Source organism: Plecotus auritus (genome assembly GCF_963455305.1).
Source record: "Plecotus auritus genome assembly, chromosome: 6".
Lineage (NCBI taxonomy): Eukaryota > Metazoa > Chordata > Mammalia > Chiroptera > Vespertilionidae > Plecotus > Plecotus auritus.
The window spans coordinates 96,371,866-96,387,115 of NC_137773.1; the positions used below are offsets into that span (position 1 = coordinate 96,371,866).

A 15,250-nucleotide genomic window follows, 5' to 3' on the forward strand; every position below is an offset into this window, starting at 1 on the left:
AGAGAGAGAGAAACATTATTTGTTGTTCCACTTACTGATACATTCATTGCTTGATCTTTGTATGTCCCCTAACCAGGGATCGAACCTGCAACCTTGGCATATTGGGACGACACTCTAACAAACGAGCTGTTCGGTCAAGGCTTTTGCCCATTGCTTTGATGACACCCAGGAACTGACCAGCTCATGTCACAAACAGCAAGATGACCCAGAGGAGGACAGTTATAGAAGCTCCTAACATACAGTGTATGGGCCTGTCAGGAACCACATCAACAATGACAGTATATCAGATTTCAAAAACTTTGGGTCATCTTCCAGCTTTCTCCCAGAACGACGATCAATCTTTTCCTGCTCAGCAAATTTGCAAGCAATGTGAGCTGTGTAACAACCTGGCACTGATTTGTCCTGGATGGTTCCAGATAATCACCTGAGGGGTGAGGCCAGCTGCTTCTACTGGTGGTTCATTTTTGCTGTCACCAGCTATAACGCCACGATGAACATCTTTGACAGACCCATTATATATATATATTTCAGAAAGGAAGGGAGAGAGAGAGATAGAAACATCATTGATGAGCCCTAACTGGTTTGGCTCAGTGGATAGAGTGTCGGCCTGCGAACTGAAGGGTCCCAGGTTCGATTCTGGTCAAGGGCATGTACCTTGGTTGCGGGCACATCCCCAGTAGGGTGTGTGCAGGAGGCAGCTGATCGATGTTTCTCTCTCATTTGATGTTTCTATCCCTCTCCCTTCCTCTCTGTGAAAAATCAATAAAATATATTTTGGAAAAAAAAAAAAAAAAAGAAAGATCAATGATGAGAGAGAATCATTAAGGAGGATTGAGACGGCAACCTTGGCATGTGTCCTGATCTGGAATTGAACCGTGACCTCCTAGTTTATAGGTTGAAGCTCAACAAGTGAGCCACACCAGCTGAGCAGACACATTCTTTTTTTTTTTTAATTTTTTTAGAGATCAACCAAAGAACTTATATGCATATATGCATAACCCATGGACATAGACAATAGTATGGTGAAGGTCTGGGGTGAGGAGCAGAGGCAAGCTACAAGGGGTGAGTGGGAGAAAAAAGGCATATGTAATACTTTCAACAATAAAGATTTTAGGAGAAACCAAGATGGCGGCATAAACACCTGAACCTGCTGCCTCGCACAACAATTTCAAAACTACAACTAAAAGACAAACGGACATCATCCAGAACCACAGGAAGGCTGGCTGAGTGGAAATTCTACAACTAGAAGGGAAGAGAAAAGCACACTGAGACTCAGAGGAGCTGCGGAAGTAAAGTGCAGAGGTAGGGAGGCACGTGCATGTGGAGAGGGCTGGCAACTGAGTACGAAGCTATCTTTTTTAATCTGGAGGGAGACACAAGCTCCCAACTGCTCTGAAATCCAGTTCCGGGCGAGACTCTGGGGACCCAGACTCATATGGGGAGAAACTGGACTGTCTGGCATTGGGCGGAACTCAAGGGCGCCTTTCTCTCAGAGGTGCTTGCAGCGATTACCGCAGGACACTAAGACCCGGGAGCTTCTTAGGGCAGGGCTGACGGAAAGCCATTGCTGTTTGCTCTGCCATGAGACTCTGCCCCACACCAGCTGTGCACAGAGGCTTTTGCATATGAATGGCCTGGTCCTTTGAAATCTAAACTTACCTAACAAACTGCAGCTGAGTCAGAGAGACCCAGAACATCCAAAAGAAGGCCCAAGGCCCCACAGCAGCTTGCATTGCTTCACAGCTGGGCCTCATCTGGGCACCTCCAAAACCCAAACAAAGAAGAGGAATCTGCAGATCTCTCCATAGCTCCTGCTGGGTGGCCTCAGGCAGAGGCTAAATTAGCACCTCCTTGGAGATCCAAGAGCCAGTGTACCCAGAGGTAAGAGTGGGACCATCCAGATTACAACTCCTCAGATCCATAAGGGACACACTCAGGGGGCAGACTCAGTGAGCACCAAAGCCCCACTGAAGCAAGTCTTGCCTCATAAGGGTGTCTCCAGCACAAAAGTTCTCCCATCTTAGACACAGCTGATCCTCACAGCCAATTGGCCTGGAGGTCAATTCCTCCCAGTGATACCAACAGCAATCAAGGCTTAACTACAACAAGACTGTGCACACAGCCCACAAAGGGGTGCACCAAGAGTGTCCACCTTAGATAACTGGGGAGGCTGAGCCACTGGGCCCTATAGGATACCTAGCACACAAAGCCAATCTATCAACAGAAGGAAGCAGCCAAAATGCGGAGACAAAGAAACAGGTCACAAATGAAAGAAATGGAGGAAAGCAAATGACTGGATATAGAATTCAAAACCACGGTTATAAGGTTTTTCAAGAATTTTCTAGAAAAAGCCGATAAATTTAGTGAGACCCTCGAGGATATGAAAAAGGACCACCTAGAAATTAAGCATACACTGACTGAAATAAAGAATAATATACAGAGATCCAACAGCAGACTAGAGGATCGCAAGAATCAAGTCAAAGATTTGAAATACAAAGAAGCAAAAAACACCCAACTGGAAAAGCAAAAGAAAAAAGAATCCAAAAATATGAAGATAGTGTAAGGAGCCTCTGGGACAACTTCAAGCGTACCAACATCCGAATTATGGGGGTGCCAGAAGAAGAGAGAGAGCAAGATATTGAAAACCTATTTGAAGAAATAATGACAGAAAACTTCCCCACCTGGTGAAAGAAATAGACTTACAAGTCCAGGAAGCACAGAGAACCCCAAACAAAAGGAATCCAAAGAGGACCACACCAAGACACATCATAATTAAAATGCCAAGAGCAAAAGACAAAGAGAGAATATTAAAAGCAGCAAGAGAAAAACAGTTAGTTACCTACAAGGGTGCACCCATACGACTGTCAGCTGATTTCTCAACAGAAACTATGCAGGCCAGATGGGAGTGGCAAGAAATATTCAAAGTGATGAATAGCATGAACCTACAACCAAGATTACTCTACCCAGCAAAGCTATCATTCAGAATTGAAGGTTAGATAAAGAGCTTCACAGATAAGAAAAAGCTAAAGGAGTTCATCACCGCCAAACCAGTATTATATGAAATGCTGAAAGGTATTCTTTAAGAAGAGGTAGAAGAAGAAAAAGGTAAAGATAAAAATTATGAACAACAAATACATATCTATCAACAAGTGAATCTAAAAATCAAGTGAAAAAAAATCTGATGAACAGAATAATCTGGTGAATATAATAGAATCAGGGCCATAGAAAGGGAGTGGACTGACAATCCTCGGGAGGAAAAGGGTGTGGGGGGTGTGGGAAGAGCCTGGACAAAAATCATACACCTATGGATGAGGACAGTGGGGGGGTGGTAAGGGCCTGGGGTGGGGTGGGAACCCGGGGGAGGGGAGCTATGGGGGGAAAAGAGAGGAACAATTGTAATAATCTGAACAATAAAGATTTAATAAAAAAATAAATATTTAAAAAAACAATAACGAACATCAATCATGAAAAAAATATATATATTTAGTGTTGATAGTATTACAGATATTTTCCTTTCGACAGATACATTCTTTTTAAAAAAATTATATTTCTTTATTGGTTTCAGAGAGGAAGAGAGGAGAGAGAGAGATAGAAACATCAATGATGAGAGAGAATTATTGATCAGCTGCCTCTTGCACACCACCCCCTCTGAGGATTGAGCCGCAACCCAGGCATGTGCCCTTGGCCAGAATCGAATCTGGGACCCCTTCAGTCTGCAGGCTGATGCTCTATCCACTGAGCCAATCCAGCTAGGGCACAGATACATTCTTTTTTTTTTTTTTTTTTTTTAAGATGCCGCTGTTTGCCTTAGTTACACATTTAATTTTTTTAAATGTATTTTATTGATTTTTTTTACAGAGAGGAAAGGAGAGGGAGTTAGAAACATTGATGAGAGAGAAACAATCGATCAGCTGCCTCCTGCACATTCCCTACTGGGTATGTGCCCACAACCAAGGTACATGCCCTTGACTGGAATCGAACCTGGGACCCTTGAGTCCGCAGACCGACACTCTATCCACTGAGCCAAACCGGTTAGGGCCACAGATACATTCTTGACAGTGAAGTCCATGTTGTTCTTAGGAAGAGTTTCACTCAATACTTCATGGTGCATTTCAACACTTTAATTTACTTCAGTTGTAACACTGACTGGAGCAAAGGTGACCACCAGGCCAGGTTTGAGAATGCTAGTCTCTACTCAACCCACAGGGACAGTACCAATATTACCAGTTTGTAGATATCCTGGAGGGGCAGACACAAGGGCTTGTCAGTTGGATGAGTTGGTGGCAGGATGCAATGCAGCTTCAAGCATGATTCCACTGGTGTTGCCATCTTTACGGGTGACTTTCCATCCCTTGAACCAAGGCATGTTAGCACTTGGCTCCAGCATGTTGCCACCATTCCAACCAGAAATTGGCACAAAGGCTACAGTATCAGGGTTGTAGCTAATTTTCTCAATGTAGGTGCTTCAATTCATTTACTATTTCCTTGTATCTCTTCTGGCTGTAGGATGGCTCAGTGGAATCCATTTTGTTAACACCAACCATTACTTGTTTCACACCCAATGTGTAAGCCAGAAGGGCATGCTCACAGGTTTGCCCATTCATGGAGATATCAGCTTAAAATTCACTAACACCAGCAGCAATAATAAGAACAGCATAGTCAGCCTGAGATGTGCCTGTAATCATGTGTTTTTTTTAAAATATTTTTTTTATTGATTTCAGAAAAGAAGGGAAAGGGAAAGATAGAAATATCAACGATGCCTCCTGCACGCCCCCTACTGGGGATCCAGCCCAAAACCTGAGCATGTGCCCTTGACCAAAATCAAACCAGGGACCTTTCAGTCCATAGGCTGAGGCTCTATCCACTTAGCCAAACCGGCTAGGGCATGTAATCATGTTTTTTATAAAGTCTCCGTGTCCTGGGGCATCAATGATGGTCACATAATACTTACTGGTCTCAATTTTCACAGGGAGGTATCAATGGTGATACCACACTCAGGTTTAGCTTTTAGTTTATTTATCCAAGATCCAGGCAAACTTGAAGGAGCCCTTTCCTACCTCAGTAGCTTCCTCAAATTTTTTATATTTCTTTTGCCCATCCCTCCACATTTGTAGATCAGAAGACCAGTAGTGATAGACTTGCCAGAATCTACGTGTCCAATGATAATGATGTTGATATGAGTCTTTTCCTTTCTCATTTGGTTTAGATTTAGCAGTGGTTTTCGTGAAATTTGTGTACTGGTGGCAAACGCTTTGTGAAAAAGTCAGAGTAGATTTTATTTTATTTATTTTTTTAAAAAATATATTTTATTGATTTTTACAGAGAGGAAGGGAGCGGGATAGAGAGTTAGAAACATTGATGAGAAACATCGATCAGCTGCCTCCCACACATCTCCTACCGGGGATGTGCCTGCAACCAAGGTACATGCTCTTGACTGGAATCGAACCTGGGACCCCTCAGTCCGCAGGCCGACGCTCCAGCCACTGAGCCAAACCGGCTAGGGCTCAGAGTAGATTTTAAATAGTTTTGGGGTAAGGGAAGAAGTGTGCATGAAAAAGGAAGGGTGGTTTGAAATAGTTCCGGATTATTTTTTATTTTTTTTAATTGAATTTATTGGGGTGACATTGGTTAATAAAATTATATAGGTTTCAGGTGTACAATTCTATAAATACATCATCTGTATATTGTATTGTGTATTCGCCACAAGTCAGTCTTCTGTATTTTTTATTTTTGCAAATATATATAAAATAAGAATTAAGTAATTGGGAGGAGCCTTGGGCCTGCGCCACGCCCACATCAGTTCGCAAAAACCCGCCCCTCACCCACAAATCAGCCGCGCCTCTTCTAAAGCCCGCCCCCCCCCCAAATAAATAAATAAATTCCGCCCAATCCTGTCCCACTCAACCTTTTACATTGCAGACTAGGCCTTCTCCATTCCTCTGCGCCTGGTCCATGAAAGCCCACTGTACTCCGGCTCATCCCAGCCTATTGCCTAGAACCGCTGACCAGTGTAGTCTGATTCCGCCCGAAATAAAAACTCCGCCTCATTTTGCTTTTAGCCAATCACATTCAAGATCCCGCCCTCCTTAGTCTCTTCGTCACCTCCCAAACCTCACCCCTAGCGGAGCACCAGCCTATCAGCTTCCAAGACTCTTCAGCTTGGTCCAGTTCACCGTTGCACGCGCCCCGCGGCCCGCTGAACTACATTTCCCAGGAGGTGTCGCGGCCGTGCCGCACCACGTCCGGCTGCGAAGATGGCGGCTTTCTAGCGAGTCTGCAGCCCAGTCGGAGGGAGGCTTAGGCTACGGTGAGCAGAAATGGGTGTTGAAAGCGTGTGGGGCTCGTCCCTCGAGGCCTAGCTCCCGTAGTCCTCGGGATCTAACCCCCTGCCTCCTTTGAAGCTTCTGTTTCCAGCTCTGGTTCCTCCTGCAGCCTAGCCTCCATCCCTCTTGCTACAGCTAGTTCCTTTGAGATTGTGGGGGCTGCAGGGCGCTCAGAGACCATCCCGGGCAGCCCGCACTCATTACCCAAATAGGCAGGCTGTCCCATTGGCGTCCTGTCTTTCCTCAGAGGGACCTGTAGCACCCAGATCCCCGCCCCTCCCTTGTTCAGACACCCCCATGTACAGACACCCCCTAAGCAGCCCAGCGTCCACTGGGGAGAATCCTAGAGGTTATTATTCCTTTATTTCCCAGGACATTTTTCAGTTTCAGATTACAGAAAACCCAACTCAAATATCTGAAGCAAGAAAGGAATAATTAGTGGCTTATAGACTGGTTCCAGGTGCAGCTGGATCCAGGTGCTCAGAATTCTGTCCACTGTTCTCTGGGTGAGCATCACTAGGGTAGGCTCTTCCCTCTCTTGGAGGCTAATGAGGCTCCTAGCAACTCTCGACTTGTATCTCCCAAGCTCTGCAACTCTAAGGAGCCCCCTCCCCTAATGGCAGTGTTGTAAGTCTCAGAGCTGCCCCGCACTGGCCTGTATTGGGTCATGTCCCCATTTCAGAGCCATTCACAGTAGCCAGTTGTGTTCACTGGCCGAGGGTTGGGGTAGCCCTACAGAAAACAATGGAGGCTATTACCTTAAGTCAGAGTGGATGCTTGGCTGATAAGTGTAAAGGCACCCATTCTACAGATGAGGAAACTGAGGCCCTGAGAGAAGTGACTCATAGTCGGTAAGCAGCAAGTGCCCTATTCTCCTGGGTAACCAAATGTTTTTGAAACTCCTAAGGGCAGAATTCTGGCTTCCCCCATCCCTGCTTTATCCAGCCACTCAGGAGCCATGGAGGTGGCAGAGCCCAGCAGCCCCACTGAGGAAGAAGAAGAGGAAGAGGAGGAAGAGCAGTCAGTGGAGCCAAGGCCCCGGACACGCTCCAACCCTGAGGGGGCTGAGGACCGGGCACTGGGTGCCCAGACCAGTGTGGGAAGCCGAAGTGAGGGTGAGGGTGAGGCGGCCAGTGCTGATGATGGGACCCCGAACGCTCTGGGAGCTGGTCCCAAGCCCTGGCAGGTGCCCCCACCAGCCCCTGAGGTCCAGGTGCGGACACCAAGGGTCAACTGTCCAGAGAAGGTGGTAAGTGGGAATTTGGCCGTAAGCTCTGAGGCTTTAGGGAACCTTGGGTTGACATTCTTGCCTTTTGGGATTCACTCTGCAAACAGCCCTTTTGTATTAGTTTCCTGGGGCTGCCACAACAAACCACAGTATGCTGGGTGGCTGAAAAAACAAATTTATTCTCTGACAGTCCTGGAAACCAGAAGTCTGAAATCAAGATGTTGGCAGGGGCCCCATTTTCTCCGGAGGCTCTAGGGGAGGATCTTTCCTTACTCTTTCAGCTTTGGGTGGCTCCAGGCATCCTTGGCTGCGGCTGATCACTCCAATCTCTGTCTGTTTTCACATGACCCTCCCCTCTCTCTCTCTTTGTGTCTCCTCTTCTGGCTATCATGAGAATACTTGTCATTGGATCAGATGATCTTATCTCAATTTCTTTATTTTAATTACATCCTTAAGGACTCTCATTCTAAGTAAAGTCACATCTGAGGTTCTTCTGGGGGCCACAGTTCAACCCACTATACCCTTATTTCCTTGTTTCTGTGTCACATTTTCTCTTGTTTACTTACTTATTAACTTGGACTTCTAGTCCAGTGCTCTTTCCCCTGAGCCACCAACTTCCAAAGTGGATAGCTTGACTGGGAATTGGGGGTCATCTTACCACCCTTTCAGACAGGCTGCTTAAAGAGGGCCAAGCATGTGGGGGCTGGTGTTAACATCCAGGCACCAGGTGCTGCCAGTCACAGTGCCTTCACCACCTTCCGATTTCATTGCAGATCATCTGCCTGGACCTGTCGGAGGAAATGTCACTGCCAAAACTGGAGTCGTTCAACGGGTGAGAGGGACATTTTAGGGCGTGAATGCGTAGCTACAACTTGGAGGGGCCCAGCCTGAAAAACACAGGGCTCTCTCTCTCAGACTCACACCATTGTGGTCTGGCTCGGGGCCTGGGGGTGTCAGAGCATAGCGACAGGAACTGGTAATGATACAGCAGTGGCCCCTCAGGCTCTGTTCCAAGCATGTGAGAGGTATCAAGCAACGAATCCATGTGTCTGTGGCACATCAATGTTTTCCTCTCTCCTCCTCCTCCCCCCTCCCTTTCACTCTTTAAAATCAACGTCATAGCAATGACTTGGAAACTCAGAGAAGCAAAGTAACTTGCCTAAGACCTCATAGCAAGTAGGCGGAGCAAGAATTCAGACTCATGCTTAGCTACCCCCCCCACCCAAAGCCCTTGCCCTGAGCAGGCGGAGCTCTGTGGGGTTGAGCAGCAGAACCTAGAGAGGGTCTGAGGGGCTCTGGGAGGTACTGAGGACAAGTATGTTTCCCCCGCTCTCCCCGACCACTTGTGGCTGAGCAATGGTCTGGGGCCACCTCACAAGGATCAGATGTGAGACCCCAGGCTGGTCAGAGGGACCCATTTGGAGAGGGCAGGTCAGCTGGATTAGGTTTACAACTGGATTCTGCCACCCGCTCTGCTGTGGGGTGGGCCAGGGCCTCATTGTGACGTGGGCCAGGGCCTCATTGTAGGGCTGGTGGAAGGTTCCCCAGGATGGACAGGTGAGGGGATATGCCTCGCCTCCAGGCCTGAAGGCCTCTCCTTAACCACCCCCCTCATTCTCTATCCCTCTCCAGCTCCAAAACCAATGCTCTCAATGTCTCCCAGAAGATGATTGAGATGTTTGTGCGGACTAAACACAAGATTGACAAAAGCCATGAGTTTGCACTGGTGGTGGTGAACGATGACACCGCCTGGGTGAGGCTGGGGCACGCTGGGGTCCCATGGGGGTAGGGACGAGGCTGTGTGCCCTGGGACCCCCTGGGGGTAGAGACCACTTTGCTGAGACCTTTGTTTCCCCACAGCTGTCTGGACTGACCTCTGACCCCCGTGAGCTCTGCAGCTGCCTCTACGACCTAGAGACGGCCTCTTGCTCCAACTTCAGTATCCTTTCCGGCAGAGGCACCTCCGGGGCAGGGGGTGGGGGTGGGGTCTGGCCTGTCTTGTACCCAGAACCCAGGAAGCCTGAGCTTGGAGGGAGCCAACTCACATTGGCTCAGGTCCAGATCTCAGCTCTGCCTCAGCAGGCTTGGACCAGTCACCTCTCTGGCTTTCAGTTTCTTTTGAGCCCTGGCCAGTGTGCTCAGTGGTTAGAGCATCAGCCTGTGCATTGGAGGGTTGTGAGTTAGATTACAGTCAAGGGGATGTACCTGGGTTGCAGTTCCGATCCCCACCCCTGGTCGGGGCACATATGGGAAGCAATCAATCGATGTGTCTGTGGCACATCAATGTTTTTCTCTCTCTCCCCCCCCCTCTCCTACTTCCCCCTCCCACTCTCTAAAATAAAAAATATCCTCACTTCTTGGGTGAGGATTTAAAAAAGAAAAAGAGCCCTAGCCAATTTGGCTCAGTGGTTAGAGCATCAGCCTGTGCATTGGAGGGTTGTGGGTTAGATTACAGTCAATGGGATGTACCTGGGTTGCAGTTCCGATCCCCACCCCTGGTCGGGGCACATGTGGGAAGCAATCAATCAATGTGTCTGTGGCACATCAATGTTTTTTTCTCCCTCCTCTCTCTCTTTCTCCCCCCTCCCACTCTCTAAAATAAAAAATATCCTCACTTCTTGGGTGATGATTTAAAAAAGAAAAAGAGCCCTAGCCAGTTTTTCTCAGTGGTTAGAGCATCAGCCTGCAGACCAAAGAGCCCTGGGTTTGATTCCAGTCAAGGGCAAGTATCCTTGGTTGCAGGCTCTTCCCTGGCCTGGGCCCTGGTCGGGGCATGTGCAGGAGGCAACCAATCAATGTGTTTCTCTTACATTGATGTTTCTCTCTCTTTCCCTCTCTCTTCCACTCTCTCTAAAATCAATGGGAAAATATCCTCGGGTGAGGAGTAACAAAAAAAAAAAAAAAAAGAGTTTATTTGAGCCAAACTGATGACATTGTCAGGAAGCAAAATCTCAAATGCTCCCCAGGCTCTCAGTTCTTCATCTGTAAAATGGGAGGCAGGAAACCTCTTACCCCATGGGTCGCTGTCGAGGTAAACTCATACACAGAAGCAAAACCAGCTGATTTGGACTCTGGATGTCAAAACTGTACCCACAGGGGAAGCACTCCATGCAGGAGCAATTATACTTTTGGTGCCATTTGCTCAAAAAATGGCAATATGTGACTGAAAAGTCACAGTCACCACTACATCACATTTAAAAAATATATATACAGTATATTATTATTGATTTCAGAGAGGAAGGGAAAGGGAGAGAGAGAGAGAGAGAGAGAGAAACAAGATGAGAGAGAATCATTGATCGGCTGCCTCCTGCACACCCCCTACTGGGGATTGAGTCCGCAACCTGGGCATGTGCCCTTGACCAGAACCGAACCCGGGGCCCTTCAGTCTGTAGGCCGACACTCTATCCACTGAGCCAAACCAGCCAGGGCACTACATCACATTTATGCTAATTTGAACATGAAAGGCTCACATGCAGCTCAAAACTTAAATAAAATACCATTGCTGTGAGTTAGAAAACGTGGGAGAGTTGAGAGGAGGGGATCAGGGACACCTGTGGCTCTTTGTAGGGAGAGTGGCCCTGGCCTGAGGGAAAGGGGAGTTTTGAATCACCAATGGTCTTCAGGGCATCTGATGTCAGCCCCTAGTTTGTGATCTCTGCTGAGGAAAACAGGCTCAGGCCACGAGGCTGGGATCACACAGGTTTCCTGCACAGTGTACCTGGCACCAGGTTCTGAGGCACCTGGGGTCTCTTGGCATCAGGATGAGGGAAGTCATTCACCCTTCCCACCCGTGCTCTGCCGCCTGTGTTCTTAGCATCCCCACCAGATATGGAAGGTCTCTTCAGCCTCATGTAAGTCCTTCCTTCCCGTCTCTCACCCTCTGTGTTAGTCCTGTGGTGGCCCATGGTCCTCCACACCCTTGTTTTAGCCCAGGAGGCTGCATACTCTTTCTATAAAAAGCCAGATAGTAAATGTGTTTGGCTTTGCAGACCATATGGTCTCTATCATAACAACTGACTCTGCCTTAGGAATCCAAAGGCAACCACAAACTCTATGGACACAGTGGGCGTGGCCATCTATCTATCTATCTATCTATCTATCTATCTATCTATCTATCTATCTATCTAAAAGCCTAAGCAACCGGCGGACTGGCCAGTAGCTATGATGTGCAGTGACCATCAGGGGGCAGACGCTCAATGCAGGAGCTGCCAAGCCGCGTGACTTGGCAGCTGTGGTTCTCGGGTGATGCACCCTAAACCAGAGAGGAGGGAGCCCAATTCTGGGGTGCATCACCTGAGAGCTGCCCTCTCACAATCTGGGACCCCTTGGGGATGTCAGAGACCTGGTTTCGACCCGATCCCCGCCAGCCAGGCTGAGGGACCCCACCGGTGCGCAGTCTTTAGTGTGTCAATAAGATTTTATTGATAAGCACTGAATTTCATGTCATTTCCACATGTCATGAAATATTCATTGGATTTTCCTCCCTCCAGGTATTTAAAAATATAAAACCCATTCTTAGTTTGTGGGCCCTACTATTCTAATCTCCATTTTCACCAGCCCCTGATGCTGGGCACAGAGCTTGTGTTGCCTTTAATTAACTTGGTACAAACATCTCAGCAAGAGAACCCATGAGGTGAATTCACAATAGAGGACATACTTGATTTGGGGGGGAGGTGCGTTATTTTGCTAGACATTGCCAAAGTACTGCCTCAGAAATTAACCGTTCATTTCTCTGGCACCAGGATTGAGCATACTGCTGAGAGCTCTGCCTGTGTGATTGCTTTTCTTTGAGCCTTTTTTCATTCATTTTAAAGCCATTTGATATTCCTTTAGTGATTTGTCTATTTGTCTATCTGGTTCTTGTGAAGGACCAGATTTGCTTTTTACATAGGAAGGACCTTGCCCTCTGCCCGTGAGATCCAGTTGTGGCCAAGTAGGGAAATGTGTCTTGATTTAGATAAAAGATTAGGTCCCTTCCTAAGTATTTCCTGGCCTGGTAGGGCAGGGCCAACTCCAGGTGATGGGGGACACTCAGGGTGGGCAGAGCAGGCTTCAGCTTTGGGTTTAGCAAAACAGAAGGGTCAGGCAGAGGGTAAGGCTGGGAGGTGCTCTGGGCAGAGAGAACAGCATGTGGGAAGGCTCAGAGACAGCAATAAACTGGGGAGGGCACAGGAGGGACTTTGCATGCCCAGCAAGAAGCTGGGCTCTCCAAAGGTGATGATGGGAGGGACCCCCAGAGTGTGTTCTCATCTGTCCCCTTACTGTGCAGTCAACAGAAGACTGAGCTGCCAGTCACGGAGAATGTGCAGACGATCCCACCCCCATATGTGGTCCGTACCATCCTTGTCTACAGCCGTCCACCCTGCCAGCCCCAGTTCTCCCTGACTGAGCCCATGAAGGTGACTGAGGCCTGAGAGAGGGTGGTGAGACACTAGGAGGGATTTCCTGAGCATAGGACTGGGGCACCTCCTGGCAGGTTCCCAGAGTCTCAGGCAGAAGTGGGGGAATTGTGGTCATGGGGCACAGGGTGACTGAGTCTCAAAGGCTGGTGTTCTTCGCCTGCAGAAAATGTTCCAGTGTCCATATTTCTTCTTTGATGTTGTTTACATCCACAATGGCACCGACGAGAAGGAGGAGGAGATGAGCTGGAAGGTGAGGCCCTGGCAGGTGTGGGTGGCAGGTGGGTGTAGATGGGATGTCTTAGAACCCATCTACCCTGGGTCTTGGGGATCCCAACTTCTGGCTCCTGGTCATTCAGTCATTTGACAACCATTTCCATGTGGTCTGCTGGGAGCTCAGGGGGGCTGTTGGGACGGGGGCCTTCTTTTCTCTCTCCCTGCTTTTGCCTTGGCTGTGCCCTCTTTTGGGGGCACCCTTCCCTCCCTGCCTACCCAGACTCTGCTGGTTATTCACGTCCCAGCCCTGAACTAGCTGTGGGACTTCAAGTGGGCCACTTACCTCTCTGAGCCTCAGTTTACCCAACTGAACGGGGGGTGGGTTGAGACCAGCTCCTACTCATACCTCAATATTTAAACCAAAAGTGTCTATTGAGGGAAGCCTTCCCTGCCCCTCGAGGAAGATCAGCATGGGGACCAGGGGGTAGTTTAGATCCAACTGACTCCAGTTCGGAGGCTCCAAGGCTGAGACCTGCCGGTGTCCCTAACACTGGGTGGGTAGCAGGGAGTGTCTGCTGAATGCAGGGATGTTTTCTGCCTGGAAAACTCTTCACCCTTCAGAACCTACCCCTGGTGCCTCCTCCTCTGGGAAGCCCTCCAGGGGCAAGGAAGGCCTGTCAGGGAACCCTTGCTTGAAGAGCCCCTCCCTGGCCCCACAGGACATGTTTGCCTTCATGGGCAGCCTGGATACCAAGGGCACCAGCTACAAGTATGAGGTGGCACTGGCCGGGCCAGCCCTGGAGCTGCACAACTGTATGGCTAAGCTGCTGGCTCACCCATTGCAACGGCCCTGCCAGAGCCATGCCTCCTACAGCCTGCTGGAGGAGGAGGAGGAAGCCACTGAGGTTGAGGCCACTGTCTGAACCTTCCCTGTGCGTCCAGCCTGGTACAGTGAAACCCCTGGCCTAGAGTGCTGGTTCTCAAACTCCACTCCGTGGGACCCCTGGGGGACTTCAAGGAACCACTTGGTTACTTCGGAGCCCTGGAAGGAAACCCATTATTCCAGGAAGCATCCCAGGACTATGGACACCCATGATTCCCAGTCCATATTTCAGTCCCCAGTTTGCCAATTGTAATTTGTTCTTCCCTGTGTGATTTTTGTCATCAGAATAAAACCTGAGAAATCTCTAACCAAGGTCCACACCAGTCGCCTTGTGTTAATTAGGATCTTCTTGGTTGAAGGTGACAGAAAACCCACCCAGTGAACAGAAAGGGGAATGGCTTGGTTCTTGTGGATAAGCCAAGGCACAGCTTCAGGCTTGCCTACATCCCGCTGTTCAGACATTGCCGGTGGGGTGGGCTGAACTACTCTGTGTGGTGTTGAGTGCCCCCTGCTTTTCTCCCAACCTGTGGAAAGGGGTGCGATGGTGTGTCAACCCCAAAAAGGAAAATACCTACCCAAAGGCGTTCCTGGTGGCTAATTGGTCTCATGTTAAAAAAAAAAACAAAAAAATCCCAGGAACCTTTGCCTCTCACGCAAGCTCAGCTTCAGGGAGAAAAACTGCCTTCTGCACTGAAATGCCTGCCTGCCAGCACTGTGTTCCTGCTGGGTGAGCCAACTAACATAAAGGAATTCCTGGAATCATATTTCAACCAATAGGATGGAGATAACCCCTTTGTCCAATCGGAGCTGAGGAACTACAGTCTCTGTTAGCATCTTTAAAAAATACATTTTTTTTTTATTGATTTCAGAGAGGGAGGAATAGAAACATCAATGATGAGAATAATTATTTGGCTGCCTCCTGAAGCCCCGCACTGGGGGTAGAGCCCACAACCCGGGCATATGCCTTGATGGGGAATTGAACTGTGACCTCCAAGTTCGTAGCTCTGTTAGCATCTTTGATGAATCAGAATGGCTCCACTCCATAGTGCTTTTTGGGCCAATCAAACTGATGATTTGGGGTACTAATTTGCCTGAAAACAGGCCAATTAAGGGTTGGGGCTGGGGCTTCCCTATATACTGGTAAGTTCCATTCTGGCTGGGCAATGCGTGTTCCTTTTCCACCAAAGGCTGATTCCTTGGC

At 48.5% G+C, this 15,250-nt stretch overlaps 1 protein-coding gene across 8 annotated transcripts; it reads left to right on the forward strand.

Moving 5' to 3' along the window:
• Positions 1 to 6,123: 6,123 nt before the first annotated feature.
• Positions 6,124 to 14,369, forward strand: BABAM1 (BRISC and BRCA1 A complex member 1). Of its 8 annotated transcripts, none has more exons than XM_080672173.1 (10): positions 6,229 to 6,307; positions 6,708 to 6,829; positions 7,269 to 7,572; positions 8,325 to 8,383; positions 9,184 to 9,304; positions 9,412 to 9,490; positions 11,378 to 11,402; positions 12,821 to 12,950; positions 13,117 to 13,203; positions 13,886 to 14,369. In XM_080672173.1, the coding sequence occupies exons 3-10, from the start codon at positions 7,282 to 7,284 to the stop codon at positions 14,087 to 14,089; spliced, it is 996 nt and encodes a 331-aa protein (XP_080528299.1). In that variant the 5' UTR covers positions 6,229 to 6,307; positions 6,708 to 6,829; positions 7,269 to 7,281; the 3' UTR covers positions 14,090 to 14,369. The 8 variants fall into 8 exon arrangements, with proteins under 8 accessions (XP_080528296.1, XP_080528301.1, XP_080528297.1 ...); XM_080672172.1 differs by having other exon boundaries at positions 6,231 to 6,307; positions 7,236 to 7,572; XM_080672170.1 differs by lacking the exon at positions 6,708 to 6,829 and having other exon boundaries at positions 6,124 to 6,307.
• The last annotated feature ends 881 nt before the right edge of the window (positions 14,370 to 15,250 follow it).